Source organism: Myotis myotis, unplaced genomic scaffold (assembly GCF_014108235.1).
Source record: "Myotis myotis isolate mMyoMyo1 unplaced genomic scaffold, mMyoMyo1.p scaffold_m19_p_2, whole genome shotgun sequence".
Taxonomy (NCBI): Eukaryota; Metazoa; Chordata; class Mammalia; order Chiroptera; family Vespertilionidae; genus Myotis; species Myotis myotis.
Genome location: NW_023416324.1, coordinates 114,117,303 through 114,136,243, shown reverse-complemented (window position 1 = coordinate 114,136,243; position 18,941 = coordinate 114,117,303). Strand labels below are relative to the sequence as shown.

The window sequence follows — 18,941 nt, the reverse complement described above, 5'->3', positions numbered from 1 at the left end:
GGCATAAAATAAATTAACATTAAACTTCATGGTTTGTAAGTTTTAATATCTGGCTCTGGCAGTAAAATCTAGAATAAGAACCTAAATGCTAAAAATATTAGTAACTATTTCAGGGTCCAACAAGACAGTACTAGAAATATTTCTATGTATTTTAAACACAAAGACTTAAGTAATAAAATAAAAAGAAAGAAAAGTGATTAAAAGGAGAAAACAGGGACCAGGTGGCAATCCAGGTCTGATTCAGGATGCAGTGGGGCTAAGAAGTCAGGATTTTCATAGCAGCAAGGATCGGGGTGCATAGGCGGAACTGAGAACGTGTAAACAGTATAACCTGGAACTTCTAAGGAACAGCGCCTCACCTAACAAAACATTTTCAATTTCATTTAATAACAAAATTTCAGTGGACTTGGAGGGCAGTGAACATGTATGTTTGCAGAATGCTACATTTCTCTCTTTCAAATCAGACACAGAGACACAACTTGAAGGCATACCTTTTCTGTTTTTGTCTGTCTCTTTCCTTTTTTGAAGAAGAACCCAAGTGCTGTCCCTTCTCCAGCTCCTCCCCGGCAGCTTTCAGTACTCTTCCTTGCACAGAGGTTGGCAGCCTGGCAATGAGCGGGGCCACCAGCCACACACCCCTGCGTTCAGAGGAGCTAAAATCAGAAACAGGCGTTATGCCCAACGAGGCACCTTTTTCTCACAGTTATAACAGAAATTCCCATGTAAAAATTTTATACACAAATTCAGAAATTTCCCTTTCATTTCTATGCTATCGCACAGTAAATATCTTCCCAAATACCAGATATTTGCACACTTTTCCACTCGTGCTTATAGAGGGCAATAAAAGACACGGTTCTGGGAGTATAACTAAAAGTTTGTTTAAAAATCTACAAACATACTTTTCTATTATTGTGGCTCTCTGATTAGTAACAGTCCTTTTGTCCAACACTTTTTTGTCCTGGTTAAGATATGAAATGTTCTGGTTACATTTAAGCACACTGATAGCCTGTTTTTAAAGTTTTAGAATTCACTAGTTATACTTTACGCCAAAATGATGAAATACAGCTAATCTGCCTTTCATGATTATCATTTATGCAAAAATGCTCATTTTTAAAGAAGGCAGAAAAAGTGTTTCCTATGTAACAAATACCACGGAAGAGTGAACACTAAAGAAATTAAAGCACCCTGAATGTCACCTGTGGTTCCCAGGAGTCTGGGCCCGATTAACCTAGTATTTAGAACACTAAGATATCATGCAGCCTGTAACATTGCCCTTTAACTTATTATTAAATAATGATAACTGACACAGTTATTACTTTCTTCATATTCCTGCAGCTTTATGAAAAAAGATTTGATTATGCAAATAAAACACAGTTACATGTGAAAAATTAACAAGAGACTACAAGTAATAAAGCCACAGAAAAAACACCTTAGGAATGTCTTTATTCCATTCTGCCTTGTGCTTCCTGCATCGGAGCTTCCCATCCCGTTCGGGTTGAAGAGCCCCGTACCGGAATTGGAAGAGTTGATGCTCATGTCAGCAGACTGCTGGAACACCTCTATGGTCGCCTTAGCAATATTGTCCAGTAAGTTGTTCATTTCAGCCACCGAGCCAGAGCCCTAGTGCCAGACACAAGAAAACTAGCACACATACATTTTACTTAAACCTCAAATGCCAACATGCTTTGCTTTTCATACAATTTTATACACATGCATGCTCTTCAGATATACTCACTGGGTCCTTCAAGCACTGCTTAATCATTAACTGAAGTTCTAGCCAGGACTGCCTCAGTGTCCACTGCTCAAGGTTCTGGGGGAAATGGAAATAACTAAGACATTAAGAACATTACGCATGTCTTAAAACACAGGAATTACTGGCAGTTTCCCTATTTCAAGAAAGAGTAGAATAGTCACACACAAGAAAGGGATCTACAGGCACCACTGCTTTTCAAAAGTTCATGTTAAATGCCCAGCCAGTGTGGCTCAGTGGTTGAGCATTGACCTATGAACCAGGAGGTCAGAGTTCGATTCCCAGTCAGGGCACATGTCTGGGTCTTGGGCTGGATGCCCAGTAGGGGGCATGCAGGAGGCAGCCGATCAATAATTCTCTCTCATCATTGATATTTCTCTCTCTCTCTCTCTCTCTCTCTCTCTCTCTCTCTCTCTCTCTCTCTCTCTCTCTCTCCCCTCTTCCTTCCTCTCTGAAATCAATAAAAATAAAAAATAAAAAAGTTTGTGTTAAGTACTTTACTTTTCCTTTTTTAAATACTTTTATTGATTTTTAACGAGAGAGGAAGGACAAGAGAAAAACAACTATGTGAGAGCAGAACATCAATCTGCTGCCTCATGCACACTCTTTCCCTCTCCACCGGGGATCAAGCTGCAACCTGGGCATGTGCTCTCACTGGGAATCGAACTTTCAGTGCACAGACGATGCTCAACCAACTGAACCACACAGGGCAGGGCAAGCACTTCACTTTTAGGAAAGACCTACATTAGCCTGTTTTTGCTAAGAGAATGAAATCGGAGAGTGCAAAAACAGTGCTGTGCTTGCTGTGCAGTAAGCTGTGATGGAGGCAGTGGGCACCCAGCAGCGAGGGCAGCCCAGGCACCAAACCCCTTCCCTGGGAACCACACGCAGCCTCTCAGCATCCAGCCACCATGGTTTTTAAACCATGCCTGGGAGCATCTGGCTTTATCTCGACTTATTTTGCACATTTGTTAGCAAGATGTGTCTTAAGGCATAAGAAAAGCCTAAGAGAGCCTGTGGGAATGCTACAGTCATTTTTGTTGTTATTACAAAGAATGTGTCAAATCACAGAAACATAATCTTACTGACACTCACCTGAAGAATGCGCTTAATGTGCTGTCTTTGCAGGTTGTCCCCCTCAGTACATTCTTTAATGCCATGAGGATAACAGATGAGCTGCAGTAGTTTCTGTGCTTGCATATTTGAAAGCACAGGGTCCAATATTAGTTCTTTGTCTGTGCACAATCTTTCAGGTTCTTTTAAGCAGTGTTCTCCTACCCATTCCTAAAAATCATACAGCAGTTAGATTGGTAGGCATGGGCTTTCTACATGCCTATGTAATATGTACTAAGTCCATGGCACATAATGGAATATAAAGCAGACAGGAATCTTCCATTTAACAAAATATTACATACACAAAATGGTGGCAAAAGTTTTAAAAACAAACTTTTATAGTATTTTAAATTCTTAAAATACAAAGTGAAACCTTGGATAAAGAAAACTTTAAAAAATAGATGTGCAAAAAAAAAAAAAGGAAAGAAGAAAGCTAAGGAAAATATTGGTATGTGTTTCAATTGGAAAATGGGTTCTTATTCTTGCAACTGTTTTATAATCAATTTTTTTAGCTTGCCATATGTAAGGGCAATGAGTCTATTTATAAGATGTCATTTTTATGAAATGCATTATGCTATGTTCTACTGAATAGAACACAGTATAACACTCAGAAAATTGTCTTCCTGTTTGATATTACAATGTTAGTATTATAAATAAATGTTTGTGCACATCTATTCTCTGTACAATTGATTTCTCAGGATAACTTCATAAAGTGCAATTGCTGGGTTAAGAAGTATAGCAAAAATTTAAGGCTATTGATGTAGATGGCTAATTAACCTGTAGAGAGTTTCTACTAATTTAAACTTTTATCACACTTTCTTTATCAGTTTTTCAAAGGAAACTCTTATTTTAAACTAGAGCCCCGGTGCATGAAACTTGTGCAAGGGGGGTAAGGGGGGAAGGGTGTATGTCCCTTAGCCCGGCCTGCACCCTCTTCAATCTGGGACCCCTCTCACAACTGAGGACTGCTGGCTCCCAACCACTCACCTGCCTGCCTGCCTGATTGCCCCTAACCACTCCCCTGCCAGTCTGGTTGCCCCTAACTGTCCTCCCCTGCTGGCCTGATCACCCACAACTGCCCTCCCCTGCTGGCCATCTTGTGTCCACATGGGGGCGGCCATCTTGTGTTGGAATGATGGTCAATTTGCATATTACTCTTTTATTAGATTGGATTAGATAAGACTTTGTCAACTGTTCCTGAGCCCAATTTGAGCCCAGATCTGTTTAAAATGAAACCTGTTTCTTAACCACTATACCTGTGACTAAACGCTGATTATCCATTAAAATCACCTGAGGATCTTGTTAACAAAGTGTGGGCCCTACATCAAATCAATTAAGTCAATCTTAGGTTGTGGACCAGACAGCAGTCATTTTCTTAAGGCATCAAAAACAATTTTAACTCCTTAGGTACAGTGGGGCCTTGACTTACGAGTTTAATTCGTTCTGAGACCAAGCTCATTAAGGAGCTCATTAAGGAGCTCATTAACTCAAATTACTCTTCCAACTCAATGCAAAAAATCAGCTGAGAGACAGCTGGTATCTCAAAAAAGTCGTTAGTTGGGACACTCGTAAGTCAAGACCCCACTGTAATTCCAATTGCCCTCACAGTATGGAACCAGTGCACAACCCAACAACGTCTTAATCCTATATAATAAAAGGCTAATATGCAGATTGTCCCCTTGACCAGGAGTTCGACCTGGAATTCAACCATGGGGGTGGGGACAGCTGGCCAACCACCCATAGCCCCTCCCCCAGGCCGGCCCTGTCCCCGATTTCCCCCACCACCCCAACTGGGGGTGGGGCCAGCTGGCCAAACTCTGGCGTCCCCTCCCTCCAGCCAGCCCCACCCGATTGGCCTGGGCAGGCTGGCCAGACCCCACTGGTGCACGAATTCATGCACCAGGCCTCTAGTACCTATATAACTATTTAGCTAACTTTTACCATGGTTATAATATGCCTTATAAAAACATGACCCTGTCAACATTTGGAACGTAAAAAAGAGTATATATGGTATGCCTTGATTCTTTTACTAAGAAAGGAGAAATTTTTTTTAAATATATGAAAAGTTAAAGCAGAAGATAATGAAACTGGCGACTTAGGGCAGGGTGAGACAAAGGGTAGCAGGGATTAGGGAGAGAGGACATATCTCTGAGTATACCTTTTGCATAGTTGGCCTGTGGGAGCATGCTATTCTAAAGACAGAGCTGGGTGAGGGGGGTGGGGGTGGACCTACACTGAATGTAAACAAAAACAAATAAAAATCAGTTCTATTTCAAGCAAGAAATATATCCACAGGGAGGGAGAAAGTTCAAATGATTTCTTAACATAATATGGTAAACTCTTAGGGAAGAACTACAAACAAATCTTCAAATCCTTTTAGTAAGCTTGTTTTTCCTAGTAGTATGGGTGTAGCAATTCTGAAACTATTACAGGTATATTGCAGAATAAAGCAAATGAGTAAAGGTTTAATATTATTGGGAGTGGGGTTCATAGTGTGGAAGAAGGCAATATTAATGTGGAATGGGGAAAACAAAGGACTTTGTGGGGTTGGATTGGAAGTAAAGATATCAGTATGAACTCGTGATTTACACACACATTTATGTATATAGATATGTTTTTTCCTTAGCTCTGTCTGCTGAAAAGGCCTAAAACAATGAGCACACACAGTGCCTTGATCTTGGTTTCTAAATACCATCTTGTGCTAAACAGAATCAAGGTTCTTCAGAGGAATGAGTAATTCTAGATCTGGGGCAGGGAAAGTACAAAAGGAGCCAGAAAGTTAAAAAAATAAATAAAAAATAAAGATAAAGACATATCAAAATAACATGAGATCCAGCATGAAAAGAGTCCCATCAGAAAAATCTGGGCAATTTGAACATGAACATAACCAAGGACAGTAAATCATAATCCATACGGAAAATTAGTAAATATAAGTTAAGGGCGGGCTTTTCCTTAGGGAAGAGTGCAAACTGATAATTGGAGAGGAGAGGAGTTTGGAGGAAAATCACCATCTTGCACCCATCACAGTAAAGACTGGTTTGGACAAGAATCAAAATGGATGCAACATGGGAGGTGAGAGAATTTGATGAGAATATTTGCATTGTCTTAAAGTGTCTCTCCAAAGACTGCTTATTAATTACAAGGAAAAAAAAATAATTATCCAGTAGAGAAATTTTGAAATCATACAATGGAGACATCTTGATACGGTTAACATCACCAATGAGATGCCAGTGGACATCATGGGCCGTCCGATGTGAGTACCTGAGAAGAACCCAGCATTACCGCTGCAGTGTCTAGCTAGGAATGCATAATCTGAAGCTAATCTACAGGAAACTTCACACAAATCCAACATAGTTGGAACAACTGACAAAATTAGAATGAGGTCTATAGGTGAAAAAAATTTACTGTACTAATGCTAAATTTCCTGAGTTTTTTTTAACTGTATTTTGTTCATGTTAACAAACACTAAAGTATTCAAAAGTAAAAAAGAATAATGTATGCCAACTACTCTCAAATGGCTCAGAAAAATTTTTTTTTAAGTATATGCATCCATACTGACACACACAAATAGAATTATAAAGCAATGTGGCAAAATTTAAAAAGTTAGTGAATCTGTATAAAGGATATACTAGAGTTCTCTATTATTATTGCAACTTTTCAGCAAATTTGAAATTATGTCAAAACAAAGCAGGATAAAAAGGACCATCTATGTACACGTTTTGTACAATAGTGAGATTCTTTCGAAAATAACAGTTACATATTCAAAGTTAAAGGCCAATTAAATTTGAAGATACCTGTTGACAAATAGTTCTCAGTACATATCTAGCATATTCTTTTAAGTTGGCAGTTTCTATGGAAATGCTTCTCCCGCATGATTTTGCAGTTTGTGAGGCAGTCCAGATATCATCAGCATTCCCATCACGTCGCAAACCCCTCATGGTGAAGTCATCATTCTTTAGAGAGCTGACACTGTTATTGCCAATTTTGGCATCGCCTAAATAACAGAATCACAAACCCAAAATCACACACATTCAAAATATTGCCAATTATTTGAGTAGTAAATGAAACAAGCTTTCAGGAATTTAAAGTATGTGAATGGAATCATTGTATAGCTGTGCAGCAATGAAGAGAATGGATCAAGAGAATAAATGCAAGAATCCAGGGAAGTTTCATCAGATATGGAAAAAAAATAAGTTCAAGACTCAATCCTTACTTTGTTTATAGAATTATGTATGCTTTCACCAAACTTGGAAAGGCCATTTTGAATCACACTTAATAATCAGAGAACACTGATTTCACCAATATCTCAAGCATCAATGTATTCAAATTCATTTGACTTATAGACAAGGAAAAGAAGGGTTACTCACCCTGCTAGATGTCCCTTTTTCATTTCTTCTCTTACAATGACTTATTTTCTATCCATAGGTCAAGAGAAAAGTTTTGCCTTAGCCCACCTTACTATCAACTTCTTGACAAGAGAGATTTATTTCCCTGGGAATGGAAAAGGGCAATGCATACTAAGGAAGCCCTGGAAAATGGGGCATTCATTGAATAACCCGTGTCTTTCGTTTTCCTTTCTGTAAACACCAACTTACAAAGAAAACGTCATTCTCACCAATCTCTAATATATTCAACTAAAATGAAGCTAAGGAAAGTGTTTTTCTTATTTAAAAAAAGTTCTGGGGGAAACACTGAGCAGAACGATTGAATATCTATCAGTGGTCGGCAAACTGCGGCTCGCGAGCCACACACGGCTCTTTGGCCCCTTGAGTGTGGCTCTTCCACAAAATACCACGTGCAGGCGGGCACGTACAGTGCGATTGAAACTTCGTGGCCCATGCGCAGAAGTCGGTATTTTGTGGAAGAGCCACACTCAAGGGGCCAAAGAGCCGCATGTGGCTCGCGAGCCACAGTTTGCTGACCACTGATCTAGATATAAGAAATCTTCTCTAGCTGCGAAAGACAAAGAACTGTCATATTTTGAAGGTGAAAAAATAAAATAACTTGGTAATAAACCTTGCCAAAGGACAACAGAGCCTCCAAACTTTTGCCTGTTTACCCACAGGATCATAAGCCTTCAGAGAAAAAAATTCCTGGAACCAACAAATGAGTTTACAGGAGGCCCTCAGAGCAAAACCACACCCAGGTCAGTGCAAAAAGTCTTTTAAAGCCTACAAGTCAACTAGGAAAAAGTTTTGACTCTGATGAAAAAATATGAAAAATCAGAATTGTTTATTGAATATTTACTTATAAAATCATTAAAAGGAAGGGAGGAATAAAAATACACTTCAACTCAGCAATATCTTCATTTTTATTATCAAACATTTCTCATTAAAATATATGGGCAAATATTAACAATTTCACTTTACCCATAGGAATTTATTTAATTCAACAGAGTTCTTTAGGAGTTGCGAGAAAGACCAGATTCTGTATGTATCAAAATTTAGCATACTTTTTAGTGATATAAACAACTATTTTTACACCTTAAGTTAAACTGCTATAGACATTAGAAACCAAATTCTATATAACAGTTCTATTTCCCTAACTCAACATCAGTCCTGATGGATAGGACTTGAGAGAACATTGGTTAGAACATGTGAGATAGGTAAGTTAAAATTTCTGCAAAAACAAAGAAACAAACATATCTGCTAGTCCCAGACTAGGAGATCCTCAAATCAGTATAGATGTTAGGATGACCTGGAGGTTGTACTAGAACCTTCTACAATCATATAGACAATAGAACATTAGAATGGTGTTCAGTAACAGCGAGGCCCCAGGCTCTGCTGGCATTCAACTGGCCTAATCCTGACTTGGGAAGCAATGCTTAGAAAGCTGTAGATTCCTCCAAGAACTGAAGCCAATGAAAAAGCTCAAGGAGCCCAGCTGGGGTGGATCAGTGGTTGAGCGTCAACCTATGAACCACGAGGTCACAGTTTGATTTGAGCTTGAACCACAGTACGGGGAGGGCAGGAGGCAGCCAATTGGTGATTCTCTCTCGTCATTGCTGTTTCTATCTCTCTCTCCCTCTCCTTTCCTCTCTCTGAAATCAATAAAAACATATCTTTAAAAATAAAATAAATTAAAATAAAAAGGTCAAGGAGAGGCAGTCAAAGAAAAGTGAATTGATGATTATACATGGATAGTAAACTATGGTTATTTGGATATTTAAAAAGGTTGGCCAATTTTACTTGGGATCAAACTAGTCCTTCAAACCAAAGGGACAATATCTAAATTGCACTCATCTTGGTTTCTGCCATTAAAATGTCTATCACTTAATGCAGTCACACTTCCAAAATTAGTTTATGGGAAATCTTCTATTTAGTTTCTCTGATGAACATTAGCTACCACAGTAAAAAGGTGAATCCCTAAATTCATGGTTATGTTTATGTTTGTTACCATAAACAAAATACAGTTAACAATGGTCTCTACCTTTACTATTAAACGGAACTAACCAGCCATCTTTCCTTTCAAATGTACAGAAATTTTATTACTGAGATGATCATTTAATGTTGGGTATACACAAGCTCCTGAGCTCAGAGGAAGGCTGTAGCCCTCCATGTGACTTTACCATTTTCTTTTTACTTCAAAATTCCTGGGTGTAATAGGAGCATCATGTATGTGTGTATGTATACATATATACACATGTATGTATATGTATATATGTATGTTATATGTGTATGCTTATTTTTAGATGCACATTTAATAATTTGCATGTATGTATATATGCATGCATGTATGTATGTGTATATGTAGGTATTTTTAGATGCACTTTTAAAAATATATATATTTCTTTATTGATTTCAGAGAAGGAGAAGGAAAGAGAGATAGAAACATCAATGATGAGACAGAATCATTGATCGGCTGCCACCTGCACGCCCCCTACTGGGGACCGAGCCCACAACCCAGGCATGTGCCCTTGGCCGGAATCAAACCTGGGACCCTTCAGTCCATAGGCTGATGCTCTATCTACTGAGCCAAACCAGCTAGGGCTAGATGCACTTTTAATAATCTGTTTTATGAAAGCCCTGTTTTCCATCCTTGTCATCATCAAATAACACTTTCCAAGATGAAGTATAAAGGGATAGGCTTTATCCTCAAACATGCTCTTTAAGACTCATCAAAGACCATTCTCATCCGTGCAGTAACTTCTGTTCTAATGAAAGGGGGCTCCTTCAGAGCATAAGAGATAACATTTGTTTAGTGAAGGCCAAAAGAGGGCACCCAAAGTTGGAATGAGATAGTGTGATTCAAGTCTTCCCAATCATTCTCCTAATTTACAGAATAAAAATGTCTTAAAGCGTTGCACTACAGATGAACAGAAAAGGCAGTGCTACTACTCCAGGAGGATGTATATACCAATAAAAATATAAAAGACATCTTGGTCATTATAAATTATATAAAATTATGCTATGTAATACTGATTTATCAGTAATATCAATCTCAATGCAATTATCACCTGATTGACGAAAAAACTAGGGTACAGGGTTATAAACTTGTTCAGGGTCACAGTGGAAGCAGAAACACTATGACTGACACCCAGGTTTTCTGGTGATTTACTCCGAGAATATAACATGGGATTTAAACCTTTGACTAGGTCATCAAGTTTTCTGTGTCCATCACAAAGTGTGACTGATGCCAACAAATGAAGGCAACACAAGCTAGGAGGTCTGAGGATCTGTATTACATCAGAATGAGAGAGCACGCAGTTAAAACCCCACCAAAAAATATATATTTAAATTCCACCAGTGTTGTAGGTAAGGGACAGACTTCTTGGAGTACAACTGAACTTGGACTTGGGGAAAGCCAACAACAACAGCAACAACAACAACAACAACAACAACAACAGCAAAATATTTCTATTAATATTAAATCGAATTAAACTTCTGGCGATTAACCAAGCTTATTGCCAAGATAGTCTTACCAAGCATCATAATTGCTTTTAAAACAGCAAACACTGCTCCCACTTCGATGCTGTTGTGAGCAGCAGCTAAAAGGTGTCTATCACAAGATGATCTTATTCCAGGGAAAGTTTTGCCTATGAGAACAAAGAACAAGCCTTTCATCGTCTCATCACCGTTATTAACAGTGTTTTGTAACCATTTACAGTCGTAGGGTTTTCATTGTTAGATTGCGGGTGCTTAATTGCCATTAGCTAGCTTTAATTGATGCTTCATGAATTCACTAAAAAACGTTGCCAGCACCCTGTACTTAACCATTTCTTTTTTTACTATTAAAATAATGTCTTTGCTCCTTAGAGAGATGTGTCAAAAACATTAGGATTTTCATCCATTTATGTTGATGGTCTCTCTTTTCTCTCTCTCTCTCTCTCTCTACACACACACACACACACACACACACACACACACACACACACACACACAAACCCTAACATGGAAATTATCTTTAGGAACAGATTTCACCAGCATCCCTAGATGTTTTCCCTTTAGTAAAAACATAAATGAATCACTGCCCTAAGCTGCTATGCTGTGGTTCACAACTAACATGCATAGTATGTTAGAGGATCACGCTGCCCACCAGCACGGCTGGCCTAAGAGCAAAAGTATTTTTATTGTTTATTAACTCTGGATTTGAGTTTCTCAACACATCCTGATATTACATAAATGAAAGGTGTTGACAGCCCTCTCAGTGGAATCATTGCACCCCTTCATCACCCTCAAGCAGGCCCCCCAAAGTCAGGAAGGAAATTACAGAATAAACAACCTACTTGGTCATTTGAGAACCTGGAGCTGCAAATGAAAACATAATCAGAGGTTTGAGGCTATCAGCTCACCGGCTGCTTGAGGTAATAAGCAGGCCTGGGGGGCTCGGAAGAGATGGAGCAGGAGGCGGCAGGTCATCCTGGCCCCGGGCTCAGCATCCGCGTCTCCACAAGCTGGGGAAGAAGGATTTCCAAAGCAAGTTTCCTCACATGTTCAAGAACATGTCTCCAGGCTTGCTATTTAGCTAAACTTTCTGGAATAATGTGAAAACATGCTACTTATGGTAAAAAGTAAGACACCAGCTACACTTTCCTGAGAAACTCGAATGTACGTACTTCCTCAAAACTAGGTACCAACATCCAGGGAGTCACAGTGCTCTGGGTAGAACAAGATATACAATTCTACCATCTTTACCTGCAGGCCACACCACGGCCCAACGCATGTGCCCCTGAATACTACCCTCACTGGGTTTCACTAGTTAGACACCATCCCACCAAGACCAGCATCACAAGCCCACGGCTGTCCCGGATGCCACCTCACCTGCCGCGAGGAGAGAGGGCAGTGCCACGTGCTGCACGACGTCCTCCAAGGAGAAACACTGTCGTGCTATCAGAATAGCAATGAAAGTAGCTAGTGAATCATGGAATGAAAGGTCACTCACCTTCAAGAAAAATATTGACACGTTTTAATACCTAACACCCTTTCAGTAACAGCTAAGATTAATATCTAAGAGAATGTAGGCAACACCAATGAGGTTTCAGATCCCCAAATGAGTGAATGAAACTTAGCATGAGTATTCTCTAGGCCTATTTCTACTTTATAAGACAACAAATGAGATTTACCCACATCCCAGTGCTGTAAGAAGATACTGGGCTTCATCTTGAGTACAAATAATTGGGGGGGGGGGGGGAAACCAACAATAAGAAAAAAAAAATCAAGAAATCCCTAAAAGATGTAGCAAAAATACAACTTTTCTGCAAAATTCAGTAGGATCTGTCATTTAAGGGTAGCCATTAATAAGCAAGGAAAAACCTGTAGGTTGCCCTAGTTAAAACACAAGCCTCAGTAATGGTTTGGGGTTCTATTCAGAGATGACAAAGTAATGAGTCTTTAATATAAGTAAATTAGTTTTAAAAATAACTCTGAAAATTTACAATTGACTCCTAAATTTTCAAAGGAGAGGAAAGAGGAAGAAAAGTTATTTCATTCATAATATAACCTCTACCTTTACAGATTTCACAAGACTTTGGCAGAAAATAATAATAACAATTTAAAAAGCTGTAATAGCAACCTTAGTAGTAAGTTGTAGTATATGCCAGGGAGTGTGGGTAGCAATCTACAAAAAGTCACCTCATTTAACTGCACAACACCATGAGGTTTATACTACTGTTAATTCCAATTTTATAGATGAGTGAACTAACCAGAGGTAAAGTATAACAAAAACAACTAAGAGGTTAAGGAACAATGTTAAAGATAAAAATATGTGTCTTTCCTGTCTAGAAAAGCAGGCCACAGGTAGGAGTTTGGCATGCCTAAAATCTTAGTGAGACACAGAGTGGAGTAGGACTGTCCAACCCAGACTTGAGATATCAGAACTAGGAAGTTCAACTTCAACTGGGAGGTATTTTTTAAAATGTATAAAATTGTTCTATATGTACGATATGTTAACATACAAAAGATCACACCAAGAAGTGATAGGCAAAAATAGATAAAGAATCAAGATGGATTTTTAAGAAATTCACATATCATGCATATAATATTCTAGGAAATCTGTGATATAAATGGGTATATTTTCATCACTTCCAGACACAATCACTAAGAAAGACTGGATGCCCCAATGAATCTGAGCCTGGACATTCTCATGCAACACAGCACCAACCACACTCTGGTATACTGCTTAAAGTGAGAAAAGGAAAAAAAAATTTACATTTCAGTTAAGGGTTGAGTCAATTAAAAAATGTTGCTCACTAACTAAATATTTAATTACAGTTGAGTTTTTAAGTGAAAAAGAACACTTACATCTACTGTGCAAAGTACATCATTGAACCCCCACACGTGATTGGAAGAACAGCAGAGAGCCTTCAGAACTCCCAGCCACTCTGAACTAAGAACAGTGCAGCATGCTGTCAGCTCGGAGGAGAAATTGGCTATGTCATTAATCCTAGAAAGAAGAAAAAGAACAGACACAGTATAAAGTAACAAAAAAGAAATACTGCATGTGACATACTTAAGAACACATATTTCACTACCATAAACAAGTCATTCATTTCTTATAGTCAAGGATATAATAAATATCCACTTGACAAATAACCTAGTAGAACCTGGAGAAGATAAAAGTGAATGGCTTGAAATGTTTTCTGTTTCTAATGCTGGTAAACAACGAACAATACCCATTACAGATGTCAATTACTCTGTGAAAAAACTTAACCTATACAATGACTTTTTAAGAACATAAATTTTTTTTTCTTTTAGAAACTATGTAATTTAGGTAGCCTAAGTACAGTATTTTAAAAATATAGACAATTTTTATTTGTATTTTTCTTGTATATGTTTTTGTCTCTTGGGTTAAGGAAACTATAGTACAGAGCAGATAAAATAATATACAAAAAAAAAAAAAGAAAACAACATTCAACTGTCAGCCTAGGCAATTACTAAGGAAGTTAATTTCAAAGTAGCACCAAAGCAACAACTGTGGTTAGTCACAAAATTCAGGGCAACTCAGCTCACCTTCCAGCGTCCTGATGGCCCATACATACATTCATGAGTGTATTGCAGACGAAGCTGTAGCGATTGGCCGCATTGTCACTGAGGATCTTGCCTAGCATAGAGTAGTTGATACTACAAGCTGAAGGATTCTCAATAAAATCCATCATGAAGTCCGGATCCCATCGCAAGTTAGAATTAGCAGGTATCACATTATTATATATGGTCTGCTTAACTTTTGAACAGGCACTACTGAGGTTACAAGAAGAGTTAAGAAAAAAAAAACTAGAATAACTAGAAAGTTAGTTAATTTAAGGACAGATTAAATGGTAGCAACTGTAATGTATTCTTATAAAAGAGTCACATTGAGTTCTTGATTCCAATTTCCTAATAATCAGCACTGAACACAGTGCCTGGAATGTATTCGTTGGTCAATAAATAGTTGCTGAATGGGTTGTGAAGAACAAAACAAGAATAAGAACTTGGTTACTAATCTTAATTATTTTCTAATTTTTTTCTACATTTTATATGTTTCAAAAATAAAAGAATTTACTAAGGCTTTCAACAACTATCTCTAAACAGTAGTTGCAAAGTGTTATTACTTAGGAATAAAAATAGGTTAGACTAAACATCAGGAATAATTCAGGGCTTAGTAGTAATTACATATCCTGCAAAACTATTCCTCTAGGTACAGGGTATCCAGCAGAGGTCAAGTGGTCAGAGCTGTGAAAGAGAGGCTCATTCCCTGCCCTCCAGGAGCTTGCATTCCAGTTGGGGGAAACGGATGATACACAAATTAAATAAGAGTGAATAAACTATTATTCCTAAAAGTTTATCATGTTCTGTCTTGTAGCAGGATTAAGAGATTTTTAAGAGGCTGGCTTATCATGAAAACCAAGTATGTTTCAGTGAGTTATATCTGAATATGACATAGAATGTTAGAAGTACAAAGGGAATTAGAAAGTATCTGTTCCAGTCTGGCTCTGCAGATGGAGCTGAGGGACAATCTGATTTCAAAGCTCAGATCCCATGTATACTCAGCTATTCCTTCCTATTGCTGTGGACATGAGTTCATAAGCAGCATCCACCTCTATTCAAGAGCCCTCTTATGCAGCAGAGAATCTTTTTCTTTTAGATTAACTTTTTGGCAGCAAATTTACTTGTGATGAAGGCAACATGTGGCTTTTTACCCCTAGTGTTATACACCTACATAAATAGTACCCAGAAATGATTGCTTTAACAATGAAAAGGCTTATAAATAACACTCTTTACCCTAAACTGTTGCCACTGCCAACTGCTTTAAGAAACAGAGATTGTTCAATTTGTGGTTTACCAAAACCTCCTCCTTCAGAATCACCTCTGTAGGTTTACTGAATCTGTATGTTTAAAATACTGTTCGAGGTAAATCCAAGTGCCAAAAGTGCTTGGGAAGCACTGGTCCATTAGAGAGGACTAAACCTACCCACTAAATGGCAGTAATTGTAATCTACACTATCTTTCTTTCCAGGTAACTTATGTAAAAACTCAGTGGTCACTGAAGGATGCACATTTACCATCTAGAGTTATGACCTGCTCAAAATGATGGATGCTATATAGTCTTCAAGGCTTTTAAAATCTCCAGTTTCTGACTTAACAACTCTTGCCAACTTTCTACTTAACTTTTCTTTCATTCTCACTTAGCAATAGTTCCTAATTCATTTCATTTTCCCACTAGAGATGAAACAAAATCAAACTTTGCTCGTTGCTGATTCCCTCCCTAACACCACATCCATGGTTTCCTCCACCTCCCAATTCACTGAGTGTTGGAGGAAACAGTCTTCTGCAAGTAGTGAAGCATTGTCTATTTTATTCAGCCTCCCACTTAATTCTAACATGCTATTCATTCCTGCCTTTAAAAACAAAAGAATTCTGCCGACCTCCAGCCAGGAATGCTCACTTTTTCTGAACTCTATGGCTCATGGGAAAGTCTCCTTGCCTTTCATTTCTAGGCTTCCTATTTCACTTATTAGACTCTTTCCAGGTGAGCGTCTATGTTTTATTAAAAAGTCAGCTGCTACCTCGGTCACTCTCAGATTCTTACCACTCTCTGTGCAGGCATATATGGGTTTAAGGAAATAACCTAGGTATTTCCCTTCTGAAATTGCCTGTATCAAAAAACCCGATAGACTCCGATAGAGTGATGAAAGCAACACACACCTGAAGGCCAAAATTACTTATGTTCAAGTCTAAGTTTCATCATTTATTAATTAGGATGAGGAACAATCATTTGGTGATAGAAAACATCATTTCTACTTCCTGGGGTTGTTGAGTGGAGCAAGGATCTTGATGGAAATAGCCCAGTGCCGTGCTTGGCACAAGCAGCAGCTCAATCAGTGGTCGGTGTGAATATGTCCCCCAAATATTCCTCTTCCACAACTTTATAGATGGTGCTTCAGATCAAATTATTAAAACTGGTTTATTAGTATATTAACAGAAATCTCTCTGCATATCTAGCTTTTGTTGGGCCATATTTCTTAATCCCAAACTGCAAATAATCTCTGACTTCCAGGTTTCCTGGGACAGCTGTTTCTCTGCCACTTCTTAATCAAGGGAACCTCAGCCAGTGTCACAGCTGTGGGGCACCCCTGTGCTGATCCCCAGCAGCCCTCAGTGCAAGCTGGTCTCCTGATCTCCACGCACCCAGGTTACAAGACTGGAATGAACTCATTTACACTGCCCAGCAGGAGCGTTAGGGCTCCTGGAGCTTTCTTGGAAGTTCACTATTAAGAACAGGGCTGTTGCCTAAAGTGAATCACGTATGAGAAAGCTCTCTAAAAACTGTCAACTGAAAGCTCTGTGTGAAAAAGCAGCAGGATACAGGTTATTACTGCTCTTACATAATTTCTGTGAAAAGATGTTTCATAAGATTCACTCAAACAGCATCCCTGTAAGGGATTATTTTGAAACCTAACCATTCATGGAGACATACTTTCACATTTTTCCCTATTGATACCATGAAAAGTTTCATGATATTTTTGTATATATCTTTTATTTAACAGACATTTTTTAAGTGCTTCCTATGTGCCAGACACTCTTCCAGGTACTGGGGCATAGCAGCGAATAAAACAGAAAAAGTTTCTACTGTTGGTAAGCTTACATTCTAGGAAGGAGAGAGATGATAAATAAATATGCAATGTGCCAGGGTTAGTGCTAAGGTCAAAGAATGACAGTGTAGGCAGAGGGGTATGCTATTTAAAATGCAGTGGTTGGGCCCTACTTGGTTTGGCTCAGTGGATAGAACGTTGGCCTGACCTGAAGGGTCCCAGGTTTGATTCCGGTTAAGGACACATGCCCAGATTGCAGGCTTGATCCCCAGTTGGGGGCGTGCAGGAGGCAGCCAATCAATGATTCTCTCTCATCATTGATATTTCTCTCTCCCTCTCCCTTCCTCTCTGAAATCAATAAAAATATATTTTAAAACAAGCAAACAAACAAATAAATAAATAAACAGGGTGGTTGGGAGGAAAGCCGTGAATGAATTGTGGACGTGAGCATGCAAGTAGCTAGGGAAAACACAAGAGAGGTAATAGCAAGTGCAAATGCCCTACAATGCTTGCTCAGAGTGTCTGAAGACCAGGAAGGAGGTGCACATAGTTAGAATGGAACAAGGGAGAAAAGGCTGAAGAGAAAATCAGATCCAGTAGGTCCTAAAGGCTAGGTAATGACTTCAGAGGTTTTTATTCTGAATAGATGAGAAGCCATTGGAAAACTTTATTGTTCTTGTTTTAAAAGGATGATTTTAGTAGATGTGTTGATAATATGTTCAAGAGAGTCAAAGAGGCAAGCGGGGAAACCAGTGAGAAGAGCTACACAATGGTCTAACCAGGAGATGACCATGGTGGTCGTGACAGAGCAATGAAGAGTAGTCAGATTCTCGGTACTATACTTGGAAGGTAGAGCTAGCTCATAGGATTTACAAACAAATGGGTGTAAAATATGGAGCAGAGAAAACCGTAACTGATTGTGCTTTCCTTACCTCCTTCTAGATTCTAAATTTATTTTGCCAGTTATGACTGTCTCCGATAATTAATAATCTGAGTTTCCTCAAAATAACATTAAATAAGTATGTATTTTCCAACATCTGTGTACCTGTGGTGGTAGCAAGTGCTAAGATGCAGAGAATGAAAGGGAGTCAGGGATGCTGTTTCAAACAGGATGATAACAGAAGCAGAGAAACAAAGTGAGAAAGTGAGTGCACACAAAAGTGGGAAACAAGTGCAAAATATAAAATATTGTATCACAACTTTATCTCAAAATCGCAATCACAGTTAAACACGCATTTGTAATAAGGTTATAGATACAATGAAAGGTAGCTCAATATGAATTCTGGCAGATATAATTATGACTAACTTTCACTATTAAAAAGAATGACAATATTGGTCTAGTCACTAATAAACAGAGATATAACCCTACCCCTATTCTTTTGATTTTCTTCTACCCACCTGAAGAGGTCTCCAAATTTACTTCTGAGGTGGCTACATGACACGTAGAGATCATAGAGGTAGGCTAAGATGCATCTCTCAGGAGAAGAGCACTCTGAGGGGTTCACAACATGCTTTACCACACTACACAGCCTGAGGAGACAGCATGCGAGGAGTGAGATATACATGTTGCTA

The 18,941-nt window shown here is 38.6% G+C and overlaps 2 protein-coding genes across 2 annotated transcripts in view; one reads left to right on the top strand and one right to left on the bottom strand.

Annotated features, from left to right (window-relative positions):
• The window catches only part of MED12L (mediator complex subunit 12L), a 423,259-nt gene that overhangs the window by 65,089 nt on the left and 339,229 nt on the right, over window positions 1–18,941 (bottom strand). Inside the window, exons 23-33 of the mRNA XM_036350497.1 lie at window positions 18,768–18,899; window positions 14,311–14,538; window positions 13,603–13,744; window positions 12,124–12,244; window positions 11,655–11,756; window positions 10,785–10,898; window positions 6,658–6,857; window positions 2,846–3,034; window positions 1,736–1,810; window positions 1,430–1,620; window positions 492–653 (exon numbers count right to left, since the gene is read on the bottom strand). Coding sequence (XP_036206390.1) covers window positions 492–653; window positions 1,430–1,620; window positions 1,736–1,810; window positions 2,846–3,034; window positions 6,658–6,857; window positions 10,785–10,898; window positions 11,655–11,756; window positions 12,124–12,244; window positions 13,603–13,744; window positions 14,311–14,538; window positions 18,768–18,899 — 1,656 coding nt within the window. The remainder of the gene's footprint in view (window positions 1–491; window positions 654–1,429; window positions 1,621–1,735; window positions 1,811–2,845; window positions 3,035–6,657; window positions 6,858–10,784; window positions 10,899–11,654; window positions 11,757–12,123; window positions 12,245–13,602; window positions 13,745–14,310; window positions 14,539–18,767; window positions 18,900–18,941) is intronic.
• Window positions 1–18,941, top strand: part of P2RY12 (purinergic receptor P2Y12) — a 52,357-nt gene that overhangs the window by 6,767 nt on the left and 26,649 nt on the right. The window lies entirely within an intron of this gene.